The sequence below is a fragment of the Lynx rufus genome, unplaced genomic scaffold (assembly GCF_022079265.1).
Source record: "Lynx rufus isolate CCGP_SWC_20201006 ecotype Redwood Valley unplaced genomic scaffold, mLynRuf1.p SCAF_18, whole genome shotgun sequence".
Lineage (NCBI taxonomy): Eukaryota > Metazoa > Chordata > Mammalia > Carnivora > Felidae > Lynx > Lynx rufus.
In genome coordinates, this window is record NW_025814832.1 from 35,624,642 (window position 1) to 35,644,242 (window position 19,601).

Here is a 19,601-nt window from a genome sequence, read left to right on the forward strand (position 1 = left end):
TTCCTTGATGAAGCCCACATCTCCATTTTTAAAGGTCGGGAAAAACGGACAGATTACGAAGGAAGGCAAAATATGGTTGGAGATCTGCCGAGAGAGACTTTACGGGCTTTCGGTGACTATGCTCTGGCTTTCAAACTTTACGTGTCTGCTTTACACTTTACGTTTAGCAAACTGTTGGTTTAAATAACATCGTAGTATTGAATAGTTTATAAATGTTTATTAAGTGTCAGTAATTTTTACAAAGCGAATATTAATAGCACGAGGCAAAGTTTTTGCAAAGTATGTACAAAAGTAAAAAGCCTTAATGACTAGCAACTCATTTTATAAAATCAAACCATCCTTTCCACTTTCAGACCTCCTTTAGAAATAATTTATTGCCAATCCCTGAACTAAAGCACCGACAGAAAAAAATTTACAACAACAGTATCAGATAATGTGCTTATTAGTTCCTGGAAAGTTATAAAAAGATATAATATGTATAAAAAATCCTAAGCCACAAATACTTTTATACAAAGCTAATACAAATCATGTTTTGTTGGGTACAGGATCTGTGAGGTTGTTACAAAATATACTTTTTGATAAGGCTTCTTGTGGTAAATGAGCTCTCATCACGGTGGAGTAGTACAGAAAAGCCATTTGAAACATTTTGCCGTTCTGCCTTCAAGTAAGAGGTGAAGCTGGTTGTGCTGTTACATATACGTCCCGAGAATTCACCCCTTCCTGCTCCCTCTGTGTTTCCCCCTTGGTACCATCGAGTAGGCGTAACTGAGGACAAAGGTATCACTTATTATGGCAAGAGACATCATCAACAAGCTTTCTGAATGCAAACCCAAATCAGATACCAAGTAGCTAGCGTATTTCTGTCACGACACCCACAGACTGAAAGGTGCTGCATGGTGGGTCCTTGCATACTTCGATCCATCTGGAAATTTTTATCATTATCAACAGCAGATTTGGATAGATTCCAAAACCTCCCACCAACCGAGAAGATACTGCCCCATCCTCAACTCTTTTTTGTTCCATCTGAGCTCTGGCGTGCGAGGTCAGATGGTTTAGACCTGGATGCCACAAGAACGCACACGTTGACTTCAACGCTAACTATACATTCAAGTAAAGACACAAGAATGATAGCGGTACAAACACTGCCCTTCACATGATGTTACTCATCACTTACCGGCCTAAGGCTAACATTGCCTTGATGGGACTTGAAACAGCCAAAAAGTCCAACCCGTTTCAAGTGTTCAGGCTTAGACTTACACTTCAATCTCTAGCATAAATCCATTAAGCCCTAACCTCGTACCATGAAATAATGGGTAGGTATGTATTATACCGTCTGCCGTATTTGGAATGTGGAGACTCATTACCGCCACCCCCCCCCACCCCCCCCAGCTCTCATCCATTCCCCCCTTCCTCGAGTTTACTGGGCTGGAAGGCCAGCCTGTTTCCCATCAAGAAAGGAAAATCAGTCCCTGTACAGGCAGCAGCACAACGGGAAAATGACAGGAAAGCGACACAAGGTGACCCCTGGACTAAGTCAAACTTTGAACTGAAAAAGACACAGGCAAAACTTCTGCTCTTGATTCCTTAAATAAAACTAAAAGCAGTAAAAAGGTTAACAGAGTGTCTTTCTCTAGATTTATTGGGGAGTTTGTTACAAACGTTTGACTAAGCTTTACAGACATGATTTCATGGATTTCAAACAAGAAATTCAGAGTTAACACTGATATTTAGCCTTCTTATTACATACACAGAAATGACACTGCTACAAATTGCAATGGAGAGAACCTTGTTTCAGATGGCTTGGTTTGGGGTTTTGTCTAAATGTATCATTACATAATGAAAGCACCAATTTGAGGCCTTCTCAAATAGTGACTGGAATCTCAGAACAGAACAGAACAGAACTTGGTAACTTTATTCTTCACATAAATAAGGCATAACCGGTTATGTGGACTAATGCTGAAAATACATCTTATCAAAAGCATAAATACAAGTATTTGGGGTTACGCCGGAGGTTAAGATTTACTCATTCTCTCTTACAGGAAAAAAAAAAAAAAAAAAAAAAAAGAGCCCACGATTTCTGCTGCGTCCAAACTGACACTTCGAATCATTTCTGGTATCCGCGTACTCTTAACTTCCTTCTGCTTTAAACCAGCCACCGTCACCGGGTGCAGGAGGACTGCCCCAGACAACCCCGCTTGAGAGATCGCCCAGAGGGTCTTCACTATGTGAAATACCCACCAGGGCGACTTCCAAGAAAACGAAACAAAAACGGAGGATCTTGTTCATTCCACATCACCTTCTTTGGCCGTGGCTGCCGTCTCGCCACCCAAGTGCCTTTTCCAGACAGTAACACTCAAGCGAACACTTCCGATTCATACGCTATTTGGCAGAAAGCAACGATTCGGGTTATCAAAAAATAATATTTAAGTGGCAGGGGCAAGCCTTAAATGATGTGGCTCTTCGGAAAACATGTGACAAAACCTTTTCCCTATAAAAATCAAGGCCCAGATGCGTGGTGTTCTTTGACTTATAAGGCAACTCTGCTCTACATTTCTTTGAGGCCAATGAGGACACTTGTGTGACATTTTCAAGAATTAAAGAACAAGACATTCAGATTCAAAGAACACAACATAACGGAGAATCAGGCACATCTTATTGTAAATCATAACCAGTAAGACTTTGAAAAGCCAACACACCAAACAACTGCGCTGAGAAATTGGCGCGGTGAAAGCTACGAGCACCCTTTCGTTTGGTCCTGAATTTCACCTCCTCCTCCGCACAGCGGTGTTTCCAAAGGACCCAGCTTTCACAATACAGGTAGGAGACTCCTTCCGATGGTTTCCAAAAGGGTGGACCAAAGCCTTCAGACTGAGCCTCGCACTTCCTCTGTCTCAACAAGCGTGCCATTCAATACAAGTGATTTGCTGGCTCAGGATACGGCCTAGGTTTCGCTTTAAAAGAACGTTGGGACATCGGAGGCGGCACATCAGGAAGGAGAGCTCGAGAACTCACAGGTACAGAAAATAATACCATTACGTACGAGGCATTCTGACACTGCTTGGAGGCAGTCAAAAGGGGGTCACCGGGGGACTCGTCAGGCAACGGGCCTGCTCCGCGTGCAGGTCGTCGCTATTCAACAGAACTGAATAAACAAGACCGACTTGCCTCTTCTACAGGGAACGAACTCGAGCCTCCACTGGAGGCCAATGGTTTTGGCTAGGCCAGGGGACCATCCGCAAAATTCACACACAGACTCTCCAGCAAGAAGTCCCAATGTTACTGTGCACACATTCAGATACTCCCTAGCACTCAGCTTGAATCCTAATTCTGTGAACTGGGACACCACGCTCTTCTTGGCAAGAAGCACCGGCTGCAGAAGGACTCAAACGCGCGTGGACTGTATACCGTGACCGCCCGCACGAGGACGCAGGGCTGCGTGTCTGTGGCTCGCGCATCACCGAAGCGCGGAAACAGCGCGCAGGTAGAACGGTGCCGGAAGCGCAGGAAAGGTCAGGAACGGCACGAGCAACCCCTGGTTCGCTCCCTGCAAAGCCCTATTCTCCCGCCAGACGGCAGACGGACCAAGAGCCGCGGCCTCGGAAAGGCCGCGTGAGCCGTCATGCTGACCCATCTCGCAAGGACCTTCGAGGCAACGGAATACCTGAGAACACAGCTCTACAGTAAAGTGGCAGATATCACAGTCTTAATCACAATTTTCAGGAAAAGGCGAAAAGCTGCTGGACTCTGCAAACGGCCACCGGCCGCGGGCACCTGTCTCTCTAGTCCCGGTCGCATGCCACACAACCGGCCGGGTGGTGTCCTCAGGACACCAGCCAGCCCGCTGAGCTCACGATGATCAGACCCGTCATCACGAGCCGCTTCAGGGGTGCGCCCGCGGGTCGGTGAGGGGCGAGGAGAGGTCACATGGGATCCTCTTTCGGTGTGAACTGAAGAAATTACTATTTATTCTTAGAAGCAGCCTTAAAACATTCCAAATGTACCTCAGTAAAGCTAGAAGTTCATAAGCAATAACGAGACAAGCATGTACGTGCTGCGTCTTTCAGAGAGCCACCGAGAATGAACAGGAATCTCAGATCATGCCTTCTTGAGTAGCTTGACAAGAAAACTCTGCCCTTGGCAAGCTGCCAAATAAACAAAACCTCCCATGAGCGCCAGGCTGGAGCTGATGGGAACAGGCAGGAGAGCAAAAGAAAAGATGTCTGTGACGGCCACAACAGCTCTTCTCTACAGCGAGGACCCGAATCCCGGGACAGGACGTCAAAGTCCGAGAAGTAAAAGCACAGGACGTCCTGGAGAGGCTCTGTTTATCTAGAAAGCTCCCTTATCAAGCTACTTGCCATTTTCAGTTGCTGCTTGGCCAGAACGTTTCACATATGGCACATTTATTACATGAGATTTAAACATGAAAAGGGCAAATTATATTTCACTCGTTGCTTTGGATCAAAACACCATGTAAGGCATTTGCTTGCTCCCCGCCCCCTGCCCCGTACCATTCGTGAACTTTCGTTAGCATCAGACCAGGAATCCTTATGTAAACTTTAAAACACTAAGTAAGAACATTACCTTGAGAAACCACAGAAATTTTAAAATGAAACAACTGTTGGGTATATAAGCAATTAAAAACACACGAAGGCTAAATCTGCGTGCATCTACAGAATGCCAGTCCTTAGATCCAACTTTTTTCCAACAGGTCACCTTTCAAACAGGTCACCGTAAGGCTCGGCACAGGTGTCGCTGCCGTGGGCAGGGCAGATAAAAAGGGGTCTGGCTTGTTTGAGAACCGGATATTCTTAACCTCATCCCGAGAAACAGTCAAGGGCACCTTCTCTACTTGGCACTACAGGAGAACTCAGCTGGAAGAGGGGAAGAAGCTAAAGGCTGAACTGTACCTAGGAAGACGCTCGGCAGGGAACTACACCCCCCTCAAGTGGAAGCCACAGTGAAACAGATCAAAGGCTGAACTCTGACAGGGATCGGCGTGTGCTATTCGGCAGCTTTGCGCCACAAACCAAGGTCCGCAGGGAGGACGACTAAGGTTTCCCAGAAGTTAAACTCAGAATCAAGACGCTTCTAATTCCTGCTGTAAACTGCTATGTTAAGAAACAAAACACACAGAAAACAATCAAAGGGACACAAGGTATGAAACCAGCCAGTCTTCTGCACGTCACTGCAGCATGAGCTGCTTGAGGTTGTCATGAAGAATAGTATCCTTGACGTCGCGGAAAACCAGGCGGATGTTCTCCGTGTTGATCGCGGTGGTGAAGTGGTGGTACAGGGGCTTCTGCTGCTGGTCCCGCCGCTTGTTCCGGAAACATTCCACCAGGAATTTTTGGACGTCTCTTAAGCAGTGGGGATCCCCTTCAAATTCTAAGAAATAGTCTTTGATGCTCACAATTCGCACCTTCTCCTCAAGCAAATCTGTCTTGTTTAAGAAAAGGATTATGGAGACGTTGCTGAAAACCCGGTTGTTGACGATCGTTTCGAAAATGTTCAGAGACTCTGTCAGGCGATTGGTCAGTCGATCTTCCATAAGCACCTGGTCGAATTCACTGGAGGACACAAGGAAAAGTATCGACGTCACGCTGTCAAAGCACTCAAACCACCGCTTTCTTTCTGACCTCTGACCACCTACATCAACCATTTTGAAAGGAACATTTTTAATTTCAAAGTCGTACTCGTGAATGCCTTTGGTGGGTCTTCTGGCGAGCAGAATATCTTGCTGTGATGGGATGTAATCCTGGAAGAGAAGACAACGCTTTAGACTCGGGAACCCGGAAGGAATGAGAGTTTCTAACGTACTGCTGCCTGGTCGAGGGAGTGCATATGCAGACAAACTGGCCTTCTGGAGGACTTCTGGCTGCCTTCCTCCAAGCATCGGCACGACTAGTCTCATCACAAAGCGCCAAGGTAGAGTAAACTGTTAGCGAACGGAGACTGGTTCACGATACGCTGCAAACGAGCAGCGCGGACTGTTTTGTTCAGCCCCGCTATTCCGGCAGACTTAGGTCCTCCCGACCGGCGGCCTTCACCCCCCGCCCGCCGCTGTGCCTCTGCCTTTAGTACCAGCCCTCACCGCCCCCCCACCCCCGACCTTCCTGCGCACGCGCCCGCCTGCCCACCTGCCCACCTGCCCCTCCGCGGAAAGCAGTGAGGGCTGAAACGCCAATTCGTGCGGGTCACTTCCCAGTGCGGGGTTCTGCCCACCTCGCTCTAGCTCATTCCAGATGCTCCCTTACTAAGGGACTAAGAACGTGACTAAGAACGCTGACACGGGTCACTCCGCGTTAGGACTGCGGCCACACCACGCGCGTGGACAGAACTTGCCTAGCACAGCTAATACACTGAATTCGCCCTGGGTCACCTCCCGGGTTTGCTTCCAGGGTCCCGCCACGCAGCTGGGTCCCAGTGACGGCGCCCCTGCCTGTCATACGAAGGAGACCACACCCGGCCCACCTGCCTTAAAGGGACGGCTTGCGCAAAGACCCAAGGGGCCCCGACCTGGGAACGGGACCAGGCAGCCCGCGACCCCTACAGGAAGCTGCTTGTCTCACGAGTCCCCGACTACCCCTGACGACGTCCTTCCTGATGCACTAGAACTGGTTCTTTCTTCTCAAACTAGCGTTTTTCCAGAACTCTGACATAGCTCTTTGGCGATACTGAACAGGAGAGCTCTTGAATGTTCGTTGTCAGGGTCAAACTGTTTTGTTTGTTTTTTTTTAAGTTGAGGTAAGATTTTAAAACAGTGCTAATTGTCACGATGCTGTATTTTATGCTTTTCCAAATAGCATAATATAATTTTGAAATTTCGTCATAATGTGAATAGTTATCTCCTCAACACGGTACAATGGAGTTAAGAATAAAAAAAAAAGCAGGCGGTTCTCAGTTATCCGTAATCCACACCGTTCAGGACATGACTCTAGGGCCTTCATAAACAATGTCAGCGTTTCCAGGTTTCCTTTTAGCTTCTGTTCACACACTCACTACTTTCCTTATAACCAGCACATCCACACAATTTTCAGCCTGCCCCTACTTTTTGGCTTAACATTTGACCATGAACGGTTACATGTGCTGATACAGTTGTATTTCATTTTAAAGCAGTATAAATATACCAACTGGATTAATGGTCTGTAATTTACATAAACATTCTCCTACTAGTGCTCGTTAAGGTTGTTCCTCCAATTTTTTGCTTTAACACAAATTTTGCAATTAAAACTCTCACACATGTACTTTTTTTCTTCCTTTCTGGACTATTTCCTGAGATAAAATAACCAGGAATAAGCTTATGAGGTCAAAGATTATGAACATTTTGGTGACCCTGGACACTCAAAGCCTAACTGCTTTCCAGAAACAGGGTACAAATTTACCGCGTGTGCCCGTGCCAGCTGCCTCAGAAACACGCCAGCCCTGGGGTGCTGGGGTGGCTCAGTCATTAAACAACCAACTCGATTTTGGCTCGGGTCGTGGTCTCACGGTTTGTGAGTTCGAGCCCTGCACTGGGCTCTGCACTAACATTGCAGAGCCTGCTTGGGCTTCTGTCTCCCTCTCTCCCTCCCCTGCGTGCTCTCTCTCTCGAAATAAATTTTAAAAATAAATAAACTTAAAAGAAAGAAAGAAAGAAAGAAAGAAAGAAACACACCAGTCCTAAGGTGTTTTGTTTTTTTAAACTTCTAAGTCTATAGAAATGAAAAGTTCTTTACTACTGCCTCACTTGGAAGCTCAGAATCTAGTCAGGAAGCTAAAAGCTAATTCCTAGGACGCCTCCAAACCAGGACAATGCGATCAAGTGCTAAGTGGCCTGGCAGAGTAACAGCGATTACAACTGTGAGTTCCAGAGCCCGCGCTTCACACACGAGCTGTGTGGCCCTGGGAAGGTCACCGAATCCTGCTGTGTCTCCACATCCTCACTGGTGGGATACGGGTCATATGGTTCACGGGGGGCCGCGAGGACTGAGTGAGTTGACCGTGCGGGGCACCCAGTCCAGCTGTTCTGCTGCGCCTCCCGCTAGCATTGCTGGGCAGAGAGGGAATCCAGAAGGCTGGGACCACCAGGCAAGCTCCCGTCAGGTGGCCCGCGTCTCATGTCTAAAAGCTCACTGCTCACTGCGCTTGGTCATCTACTCGCGCGTGCACGCACACACACACACACACACACTCAATCAGAAAACTCATTCTCTCCCCAGACGACCCCTCTGCACCACCAGCACGCTTTCCTCCCTGCTTCCTGCCCCCCCCCGCCCACGCCCTCAGAGTTCTTCTAGCCCCCCTGTCACCGTGGACTCCGCTCTAGCATCACCGATTCTATTTCCAATCCTGTTTTTCCTTATTTCCGCCATCCCCCATTTTTTCACCTCCTCCGGTGTGGATTGCTATCTCTCCACTGAATCCCTCTCCCTGCCCTGAATGCCTCACACCTCTTGGATCCGTCCCTACACCGCTCAGACCAACCCCCCGGCACCATGACTTCAGAACTTACGGTGAGGTTCTTCACTGCATCCGGTCCACACTTGGCTGACTGGCTTTCACGACCCTCTTTACTCCTGGCTTTTCTGGAACCGGCAGGCTCTGTTCTACATTGTCCAGGCTTACCACAGAGCTGAGATCAAGATCTGCCCAAAGCTGCACACCCTGAGACCGTTCCACGACCATCCACTTGCACAAGTGCAACTGCAAGAACGATGCATCCAAACCCCAGCTGATGCCTTCTAGGAATCTGTTTTTATAAGTCAGAGCCAAGACTGTCACGTGTCCTTTGCCAGACGGATGTGCCTCCTAAAATTAAACACACCCAGCTGTCTCCCATCTTGGGGGGCCGCAACTCCTAAGTCCGCCTCCCCCTTCAGACAGTTCAGATTCATATACTCTTACGGCCCAGCTCCAGCCTCTCCGGTCAAAACACCTCTCTCTGTTCTAGGAACTAATACGACCTTCATGATCAGTACCATTTAACTGTCCTCTGCGTGGTTTTATGTATGTTGTAATTCTGTCTCTGACTAGAACGAGTTTCCTACAATCAGGGATCAAAGAGCAAAACAGCCAACACCGAGCACTTCCTACATGGAAGGCACTGTTCCCAATACCTTACCGGGCGCTACGGACTGAACTATGTCCCCCCAAAGTTCACACGCTGGAGCCCTAACACCAAAGTGGTTGTACTCTGGGACAGCACTTGTAGGACACGAGCAGGGATAAATGAAGTCCTAGGGAAGGGTCTCGATCACATAGTCTTGGCGGTCTTAGAAGAAGAGTTAAGAGATCCCTGTCTCTCCATGTGTATGTGCTGAGTAAAAGCCACGTGAAGAAGCCAGAGAGAAGGCCACAGTCTGCGAGCCAGGAAAAGTCCTCACCGGAGAATGACCACGCTGGCCCCGTGATCCGAGACTACCAGCCTCCAGGACCGTGAGAAGTAAATGTCTGCTGTTAAGCCACCCGGTCTATGGTATTCTGTCTCAGCACACTGAGCAGACTAAGACACAGGGTTTATTTCACGTAACCACCCCATAACCCCGTGAGGTCAGGTCTCGTACGATGCCCACGATATCAAGAAACTCGGGTTTCAAGATGCCTCTGCTCACACAGAGACAGGTCTGGCCGCACAGCCACGTCCTGGACTCCGCGCTGTTCCACCTCCCAGAGGGTCAAGGGGCGCACGGCTGGGCTTCAGCACCCCTGGTACTTCAGAGACGGAGAAGCAAACGCAACCCCGTGACGAGTCTGACACGCCAGGATGAATGGCCAGTCTGTAGCCCAGCCAGCTTTGTCCTCCCTCCTTTACACCGACCTACTTACTGATCGCAGCGCCTTTTCCGGTTTACTCCAGATGTGGCCTCGGAACTGTTCTCAACCTAAGACTCTGAGCAGCCAGTACAAAGGGGCCTACGGCCATGCATTCAGAAGTTATTTGCTGAGTGCCTGCTGTATGCCAGGCATTGTCACTAGGCATCAGGAACTCAACCCTTCACCATCAAGAGATGAGATCCTTGCCCTTATGGCAAGAGGTGCAGGTAGAAGACAAGCAAACACAGAAATAACCAGCTGTAGAGAGAGCAAAGATCTTTGAAAAAAGTAAGGGCTGAAACTGAATGCAAGACGAGGGACCTACTTTGAATGCTGCGCTCAAGGAAAGCTGATCTGAAAAGGCAAACTGAGAAGAGCAGGTCAAATCAGCACCGTCTGGTTTGGAAAACATGCGGTAACTCTTAAAAACTAGTTTCCCTGCTAAGGCTCTCTCCATTTGGCCTACATGTAACTTTTTTAAGGCTTACATTCTAACCAGATGGAAAAGAGACCACGAAATCAAGTCTTACTACGCAGACTCATACAGAGATTCCCGGCTTCTGGAACACATGTGTCCAGGAGACAGGCAAGAGAAAAACAAACGGACTTCAGGGCAGACAAGTACGATTTGGCAAAACCCAAAATAAGAGGATGCAAAATTTATCTTGCAAAAAGAAGGCACATTTTCGCATGTCCTAGATACGTTAGCATGCCACCTTCCTACTTGCAGCGGGTGTTTTTCATTGCAGGTTTTCTTTCAGTTTTACTTTGAAAGGTAACCTCAAAGAACCCATGAGACCGTACTACAACGTATTAGAGAAATTTGCTTTAAAGAGGAGGCCAAGAACGCTGCCGTAAATCCAGCAGGTGCCAATGACTGTGGGGCCATGGCCTTCAGACATTTTCTGAACGGCAGCAACCTGTCTTCCAGGGAGGTCTCTGGCGTGAGACCGGCACAGAGAACAGAGCAGACGCCCTGCCCGCAGCAGGCCCAGGAGCCCCAGCCAGCCACGGTGCCAGCTGAGAGGAAAACCAGAAACTCTCCTTCCCAGGGGGACTCCTTCTCCTACTCGGGGGTCTCTTCAGCCGGCCTTCAGAATCCAGCCCTCCCACACTGTAACTCAACGCAAAGCGCTTCCGAGCTGAAAAATACCGTTTGCTGAAAGGTTTTGAAATCAAACAACCCACCGTGTCCCGTTTCTGCTTACACACACACACACACACACACACACACACACACAGACAATGAAGTAGAATAGATAATGTGCAATCTCATTTTCAAACATAAACTTTCTCTAAACAGTTTTATGTTCACGAACCAGAGGACAGGCCATTCTTCAGGGAAATGGCAGTGATCTGGATGACAGAGGGAGACAAAATGAAGCTGGAACAGTCCGAAAGCTGCCGCCAGGACGAAGGAAGAAGCAAACAGCTCGATACATAATTTTTCTAAACCGCCTAATAACCTATTGCTTTCAAACAGCAATAAACATAAACAAAAACTTACTGCTTCTCCAAGTTTATCCAAGTTATCCAGGAAATATTTTACGGATTCACCCTAAAACAAAAAAATAAATAGTTATTAGGGCTTAGAAATGGAAGATTTTGTTACAACAGTTTATATTAAACTGTCTGGCTGCACACTTAATCCAAACACACTTTGTTTAGTCACAAAATTCAGAGTGAACAACTAACCCCACCAAAACCATACACAACGTCTACTTCTGGCCGAGTGTGGTAGCCTGGTTAGCTTCACAACTGCCTTCCCTGAGCGGCACCCAGTGACCTTCAGCGTGGACGGCACTGCAGGGATGCTTACTGATAGAACTCTCTGCGTATCCAAAGGGAAGATGCAATTAAAAGGTGAAAACGGCTTTTGAGATAAACGTACTACTACAGTTTAAGTGTCTGCATTTCTTCCCCCTTAAGTGTATGCCAATGGTGGTTATCTTTAGTGTCACGAGCAAACCAGAGATGAGGTGAGAACACCGTAAAATCTTTTGGTGACAGGCACTTGCTTGGACAGACATGCCTTGCTCTAGAAGGTTCTGAAAACTGCTGCAGGCTTCACGTCTCCGTCAGGTCTCTTCCTGAGTGTTCACTCAGCCTACTGTCTCCGAGCCCAGATTTCTACTAGAGCTCCAGTCAATTTCCAACACCTAAACTGTATGAGTATACATTCTTAAGAGGAAATACCTGAACAGAGGACAGACAGCTAAGAAGAGGGGAGCCATTTGGGGCAAGAAGGGCTCTTTCTCCCAGGACGCTCTCCCTGGGCACAGCACCCACCCTGCCCATGACTGCTGCCACAAGTTCCAGAAGGCAGTGCTTCTGTGATGTTCAGGGGTAATCACCTGAAGATCCTAGTTGACTAGAAGTTCTGATTTGGAAAGGGAAAGGGGGAGAGGTGGGCGGGGGGGCGGGACGGGCAACCAACCAATAGTTTCTACAATTCAGGTGATTTCTGGGACATCGAGTTACAGGCCTGAAAGCAGCAATTTTCCATTTTTTTTTTTGGTTTCAGAATCCCTTTACTTATCTTAAGACTCTTGAGGATATTCTTCATGTGGGTAATAGCTATTAATATTTATATTAGAAAGTAAAATTGAGAAATTTTTAAAATATTTAAAAATTCCTTTAGGGGCTCCTGGGTGCCTAGTCGGTTGGGTGTCTGACTCTTGATCTCGTGGTTCATGGGATCGAGCTTCATGTCAGGCTCTGAGATGGTGGAGGGGAGCCTGCTTGGGATTCTCTCTCTCTCTCTCTCTGCCCTTCTCTCGCTCGCATGCTCTCTTTTTCTCAAAATAAGTAAACTTAAAAAAAAAAAAACAAATGAATAGAAATTCCTTAAAGAACACTGATAATAAACCCATTCATTGTATGCTAACATATTTTAGTACGGCTCATAAAAGACAGTGAGACATTCATTTGCTTCTGCATTTGCACCTGCTACTACAGGTTGTTCCGGCTGAGTATATACATAAAGCCTGGCCTTTCACAAAAATGTAGCTGGAAAAGGGAGTATTTTAATCAAATATTTTCAGATAATTATATTTTTGCTACTATACCAAAACTTGACAAGTGGTAGTTTTTAAAAACGTTAGTTCGCTGTGTTACATGAAAATTCATTGGCTTACACTGTATTTAGAGTGGATCTGTGACCCACCCGCCATTTTGTGACGCCAGGCACTGGTCACAGGGAAGATGGCGGGCAGCTAAGTAACAGATCTTCCAAAGCTGGCATGCTTCCTTACACAATGTTAAGAAAATCACGGTCATCAGGACCTCCTTCATCTCATCAGAAGCCTCACGTACTGGGAAGCTGACAAGCTCACGGTGGTGGGCCAAAACAAGTTTTCCTCAATTTTGATTTTCACTTCAAAGCTCAAGTTTTATCAATGGCAGCAAATACTCCCCCTTCTTTTCCTTGAGGGGACAGGCTAACTTCCTGTATTTTCTAAAACATGTATTTTCTGTCCAGTGCCCAAGTCTGAGCAAGCTGATGGTTTTCTCGAGTCAAATGGCATTCCGTGAAAAATGCGGTTAGTTCAGCGCCCGGTCCAACGAGCTGCAGAAGTGCTGTTCACCTACTTCGGTGCCTCCACCCGCCTCCTGCTCTGTCGTACAGAGGTGTGCGCTCTTGGGTGGAGATTTTTTTTTTTTTTTTTTTTTTTGGGAGACAGAGAGTGTGAGCAGGGGAGCGGCAGAGAGAGGGAGAGAGAGACTCCCAAGCAGGCTCTGCACCGTCAGCATGGAGCCTGATACCGGGATCGAACTCCCAAAACCGCGAGATCACGACCTGGGCCGGAATCAAGAGTCGGATGCTCAATGACTGAGCCACCCGGGCGCCCCTCAAAGGCTGAGATGGAAAACAAATAATTTTTCACGCTCCATTAAGGCTCATCTTAAATGAAACTGGTGTGTGTGTGTGTGTGTGTGTGTGTGTGTGTGAGAAATGGCAGCTGCGTGGTGGTAAGAATACCACTTTTGTTTGGAGCCAACGTGTGGATCCGTGCCAAGGTGCCGGCTCTTCACAGCCACTGCTGCTCTTCCTCGGCCGCGGGTGCAAGAACGCAGGGGGAAGGGAGGCGACGTCCTGGTGTCGTCGCAAAGAGTGCCGACTCGAGGACGCCCCCGGAGGTCTGTGGACCCCACCTGGACAACCGCCGCCTTCGTGTGCGCCACGAGCAGGTACATGGGTGTGTGCTTGTGGGAGGGGTGGTGGTGTGGGGGGGTCTGACTGATCTCCGCATGATTTTAAGCAGTGACGGACGATCTTGCTTTTTTCTGCACCCTGTACAGCACTGACAGCACCTAAAGATGACTTTTAGGGGCGCCCGGGTGGCTCAGTCGGGCTCCGTGCCGTCAGCGCAGGGCCCGGGGCCTGCTTTGGATTCTGTGTCTCCCTCTCTCTCTGTCCCTCCCACCCCCCTCTCTCTCACCAAAATAAACATCAAAAAAAAAAAAATGATTTTTAGGAGACGGGAAAAAAAAATCTTCAAGGAATTCATTTCAGATCAATGAAGAGATTATCTGGGCAAACCTGTATGGATATTTTGCATTATATCACAAATTTTAATGTAATATATAAGCCAAAGGGAATCTGGGCTTAATCTATAAATAACATCAATATCCACATATAGGACTCTTCGTACAACCCAAAAGTATTTATTTTTTTATTTATTAATTTTATTTTTTAATGTTTATTTTTGAGAGAGAGAGAGAGGGAGAGAGAGAGGGGGCAGGGGAGGGGCAGGGAGAGAGGGAGACAGGATCTGAAGCGGGCTCTGCACTGACAGCAGAGAGCCCGATGTGGGGCTCAAACTCACGAATGGTGAGATCACGAGCTGAGCTGAAATCAGACGCTTGACTGACTGAGCCACCCAGAGGACCCACCAAAAGTATTTTAAAAGTCAAATTCAAACAGATAATAACAATTCCGTTATACTGAAGTAGAGCCTCTTGGACAAATACGATAAAAGATAAGTCACTCTGTTTATATATGACTCAGACTAACAAAACTGTTACCCTTTCAGTAATGTGTATATTGAATACTTATGTAATGTCAAACACCTTAAATGAAATTTAGCGAGTTTCTAAAAAAGGTGTTTTCTGGACTGGTAGTATTATATATCGCGTTTATTGGCTTTTTCCTTGACTTTGGATTTAATATAAATTCACTGTGGAAACTGATAACTAGAAAAAGGTACAAAGAAGGAAAGAGGCAAGAGCCATCACTTCCACCACTCAGGGGCGACCACCGTTAACATCGAAGATATTTTCTTCCAATTATAGCTGAAACAATACAAACAAGTTTGCATCCTGATTTTTCCACTTAAATAACTGGGAAGTAAATTTAATGGTCAAAATAATTCCTAGTATTTGTTATACAAAAAGCTAAATAAAACCACTGATCTAATGTTGTGTATTTCAATTCTATTTTTAATAAGCACTTTTAATATTTTAAAAGTAAATGATATTGTGATAAACAGCTGTATGTGCTCCTGAATCATGTCCTGAGTGATCTCAGAAGAATTACCAAGGCAGAGAGGTTAGGCATTTTTAAGATACTCACTACTCACTGCCACAAAGGTCCTACTGATTTGCTCCTAGCCAACAGTGCGAAACTGTGATGGAGATGAACTGAGCAGAGGTCACAGGAGATTGATTCGCAGATGTGTCTGTAATAAATTAAGGCGCAAACTCGGAGAAGCCCCACATAGTGACAACTGACGCTTCTCATTTCAGAAATCCCAGAGCAAGGGGGCTGTGTGTGCCCAAGAAAATGATAGGTTCCGTATCCAAATCCACAACAAAAGTTCAAGTACACAAAAACCTTATCTCAATTAGTACACTGTTTATCTTGAGGGTCAAATAAAAGAAAGTTAAAGTCACCTTAAGATGAACACATCATCTAAAGCAGCCAAGCTCCCCCCATTCCCTAAAAAAAAAAAAAAAAAGCTTATAACCAACCCATTGTTTCTGGCGGTCTAGGGAAGTTGGTATGCTCTTTCTAGTGACCTTGTGAATTCAAACTTTTTAGAAAGTTATGAGTAGTATGGGTGAAACTTTCAGCGAGCTTTTGCCCTTTTTTTTTTAAGTTTATTTATTTTGAGAGACAGAATTGTGTTTGTGAATGGGGGCGGGGGGGGGGGAGGGAGGGAGGGAGAGGGAGAGGGAGAGGGAGAGGGAGAGGGAGAGAGAGAGAGAGAGAGAGAGAGAGAGAGAGAGAGAGAAAGATCCCAAGTAGGCTCCACAGTCAGCACAGAGCCCCACATGGCTTGATCTCACAACTGTGAATGCATGACCTGGGCTGAAATCAAGAGTTGTACGCTTTACCGACTGAGCCACCCAGGTGCCCCTGAACTTTCAACCATCCTAAGGAATTTATTAAACATAAATAAAATGTTACAAACAAAAAGATATTTTACTGATCGCTACCTATGACGGCAAGATTTGGAAGTCCATTTTTCCACTTAGCATTAAGGTAATGATTTAATACATTTTGGTATACTAATATAATAATAACATTATATATCATCCGATAATTATTTTAATATAATTGCCACATATGAAATATTTACACCATTAAACCCTAAATTAAAGTAGTAGACCACAAAGTGAAGATTACAAAGAAATTACAACCCCTTATCTACAACTTCTTTTGGTAAGCTCGGCCCCCAACACTCAACTGGGAGCAAAATGACCTAGGTTCTTTAGTCTTTATTTCTCCTACTTGGTGAAACTATTCAGATGTTTCGCTGAAAAAAAAAACAAAAAGACCCCTGTGGGTATTACGTAATAAACAGTACATATACGGTATTATCTTTCTGAAATCCAAACGTTCTTAATTCTGTTAACAAATCTGGATCCAACGATTTATAAGAATGGGTCTGTATTACGTATGCTTTAACTATTCTATTTAAATATGGAAAAGGTAACTTTGTACCTCAATGAGTACCTATATTCTCTTTTCAAATAAAAAAAAAAAGAGAAAATCATTCCTATTTGTTCTTCTCTTGGTATTACAAATAGAAAAATAAAAAGTTAAGGTCTTTTCCCTGTCATGTCCTGATTTAACTGCATTCCCTAGACCTTAGATCTTTTAGGTTCAAATTGCCACAGGTCTCTGTTTATTGGGGATTCATAATCTCACCCAAAACAAATGATAAGAGAAAAATATGCATGTGTTCTTATTAAATTTCAACTTCCACGGAAGGAAGTTTCATCAGTGTAATTTACACAGTCCCTTGTGCACTTGAGATTGTAGAAAACATTTATAATTCACTTCCACACATGTGAATGTGTGGATTATCTCTAACAATTATTTACAGTCCCAAATAAGGTGCCCATCTGCCAAACGACTACACTTGGACCAAGCTTTGCCTTCTCCACTATCACTCAGCCAGTATCTATTCAAGGTGTAAATACTTTAAAACATTATGCCTCTGAAAAAATACAGTATGGTTAAAATAACTCCCTGAACATAAAAAGCTATGTTAATTTTAGACCACAGGTGAAACTACTGATCCTTCCATTAGTTGGAAAACCCTGAGTGGGAGGCACGGGAACGGTTCTAGAATCTTTTACTGTGCACGACTGCAGACTAAAGCCTCCTTCCGTGAAGAGGTCAGCGCACCCCCCCCCCCAGTTAAGTGACTGTGAAACAATTTTAAACCCACGCACACACAGATGCCCATACGCGTGCGCCTAGGTGTGTGCAAACACACGTGCTAATAAAAGGATGAATACTTTTCTGAAGTGGGTCATTTAGGGGAAATTTCTTACAGTCGTTTTATAGAGAGAGGGCTTTACTGAAAAAAAGAGAGAGAACCTGTCTTTCTACAATCTCAAAAAACAATTCCAAATTAAAGATATAAAATATGTCTCACTTGCGGTCTAATCACGAAGGACGTGGAAAATGAATACGGGACTCTCTGTTCTCAGGAGGCCAGAGCTTCTGAAGACGACCCTGCCCTGTTCGTGCTTTACAGCCCTCGTGCAAATGCACACCTAGTTCAGCACAGGCCCCTGGGGGCCTCCTCTCCCTCCTGCCCCGGAGTGTGTGGTGAAGGAGTATGAATTACCAGGGGGAAATTTCCCTCAAGTATTTTTTCCCAACGTAACAGTTTCAGAAGTGATCCCAAAGTCTTCTAATGATCTATTATTAACGTTAAGGAAAAGATGTGAATTCGAGTCCTTTTTCTAACACTGATCCGGCGAGTTTCTAAACTTCTCCAGGCCTCAGTTTAACCGTCAATAAAATGAGGAAGTTCCGTGGTCCGATGGATCATTACTGAAGTTCTGCTCTGGCTACCAATTTCAGTTTGTATAACCGATTTCAATTTAAGTTCTCCTTTCCCTGTATCTCGGTGTCTATGAATCCTAAATCCACTTGTGCTGTGACTCATTATTCAAGCTACGTTGCTTAGTCTCTTGGCTAAGACAGAAGTAACTAATTTCGGGTATCAGGCCAGAAATACCAGGGGTCTGACGCTCACTTTCTGTTGGTTATGACTTGAGACTGCACTGTAACTTTCCCCAGTCTGTCTGATGTTACCGAAGAGAATTTTTCGTAAAATTGTGAAGAAAAGCCATTTCATACTTACGACTTTTAAAATTTAAGATGTTTTCTGTCATCCCTTAGATCTTTTTTTCCTCGGTTCACAACACTGACAGCCTATTGGTTCTATGAACTATATTTTGTAAGTTGTGTCTGAACTAGGAAAAGCTTTAAAAAAAAAAAAAAAAAGAAGGAAATAAACTAGGAATAGCCTCAACGTTATCCCTCATTCTCAAGAATCATGTTTCATTAAGATTCTTTGCTTGCAACAAAAGAAGTTAAAGGCCCTGAGTTTAAAGGTAATGGAGAAGCTGAGGACACAATTTAGAGTATAGTTTTTATTAAACAAATGTGCAGTCACAGGAAAGCTTGGCAGTTTATTTGCCCAGTTACTGAAAAAGTGACAAATTTATTCAACGCTCTCTTCTGCACAGCTAAAATGTATAAAGGACGGCATTTAGAATCTACAACTTTAAAAGGATGTGGAATTTAAGCTGGACTTAACTCAGATTTGTTTGTGAAAAGCAAGGCATGCATATTCTAGAAAGCAACTTGGCAATGTGTTAACAGGAGCTTTAAAAATGATCCTCACCGCAGAACTACGGAAAAGTCTATGCAAGTACAGCAGTGATACATTACTGTTGGGGCACAAGGAAAGGCTGGCCGAGGACCATTGATTATTCCTCTTATGTAACCATATTCTAGAGCAGGGATCCTCCAACTACGACCCGCACGCAGGCCAAGTCCGGCCCACCGCCTGTTTTTGTGTGGCCCATTTCTAAATGGTTGCGGGGAAAAATCGTAAGAAGACTTCATGACATCTGAAAATGATATGAAATTCAAATTTCCGTGTCCATAGATAAAACCGTATCGGAACACGACTTTGCTCATTTGCTTACGCACTGGCTTGGGCTGCTTCCACGTGGCCACAGCCACAAGTGGTCGCGACACAGGCCTTGTGTGTAGCTCTCTTCATTTTGCACGACACGATGCACTGATGCAATTACAGCCTGAAAATGTCCCAAATGTCGCCGTGAGTGCCTCATGATTCTGTTGTTGTTACTAGTGCATATCCGTCAAAACAAAAAGCAAGAGAGGACTTTTAATGTCCCGCCTTTGAGGCACGATGGGATGTGGATCGTTTTGCTGAACAAAATTCAATGGAGCAACACTGTGTTTACTATGCACAGACATGGTGGCTACGCTAAGAGAATACGATGTAGTCAACGTCACCAGACTAAAC

The 19,601-nt window shown here is 45.5% G+C and overlaps 1 protein-coding gene across 1 annotated transcript in view; it reads right to left on the bottom strand.

The window, feature by feature from the left end:
• Window positions 1-202: 202 nt before the first annotated feature.
• The window catches only part of GNA13 (G protein subunit alpha 13), a 43,952-nt gene continuing 24,553 nt past the window's right edge, over window positions 203-19,601 (bottom strand). Inside the window, exons 3-4 of the mRNA XM_047081536.1 lie at window positions 11,303-11,353; window positions 203-5,758 (exon numbers count right to left, since the gene is read on the bottom strand). Coding sequence (XP_046937492.1) covers window positions 5,186-5,758; window positions 11,303-11,353 — 624 coding nt within the window. The 3' untranslated portion in view covers window positions 203-5,185. The remainder of the gene's footprint in view (window positions 5,759-11,302; window positions 11,354-19,601) is intronic.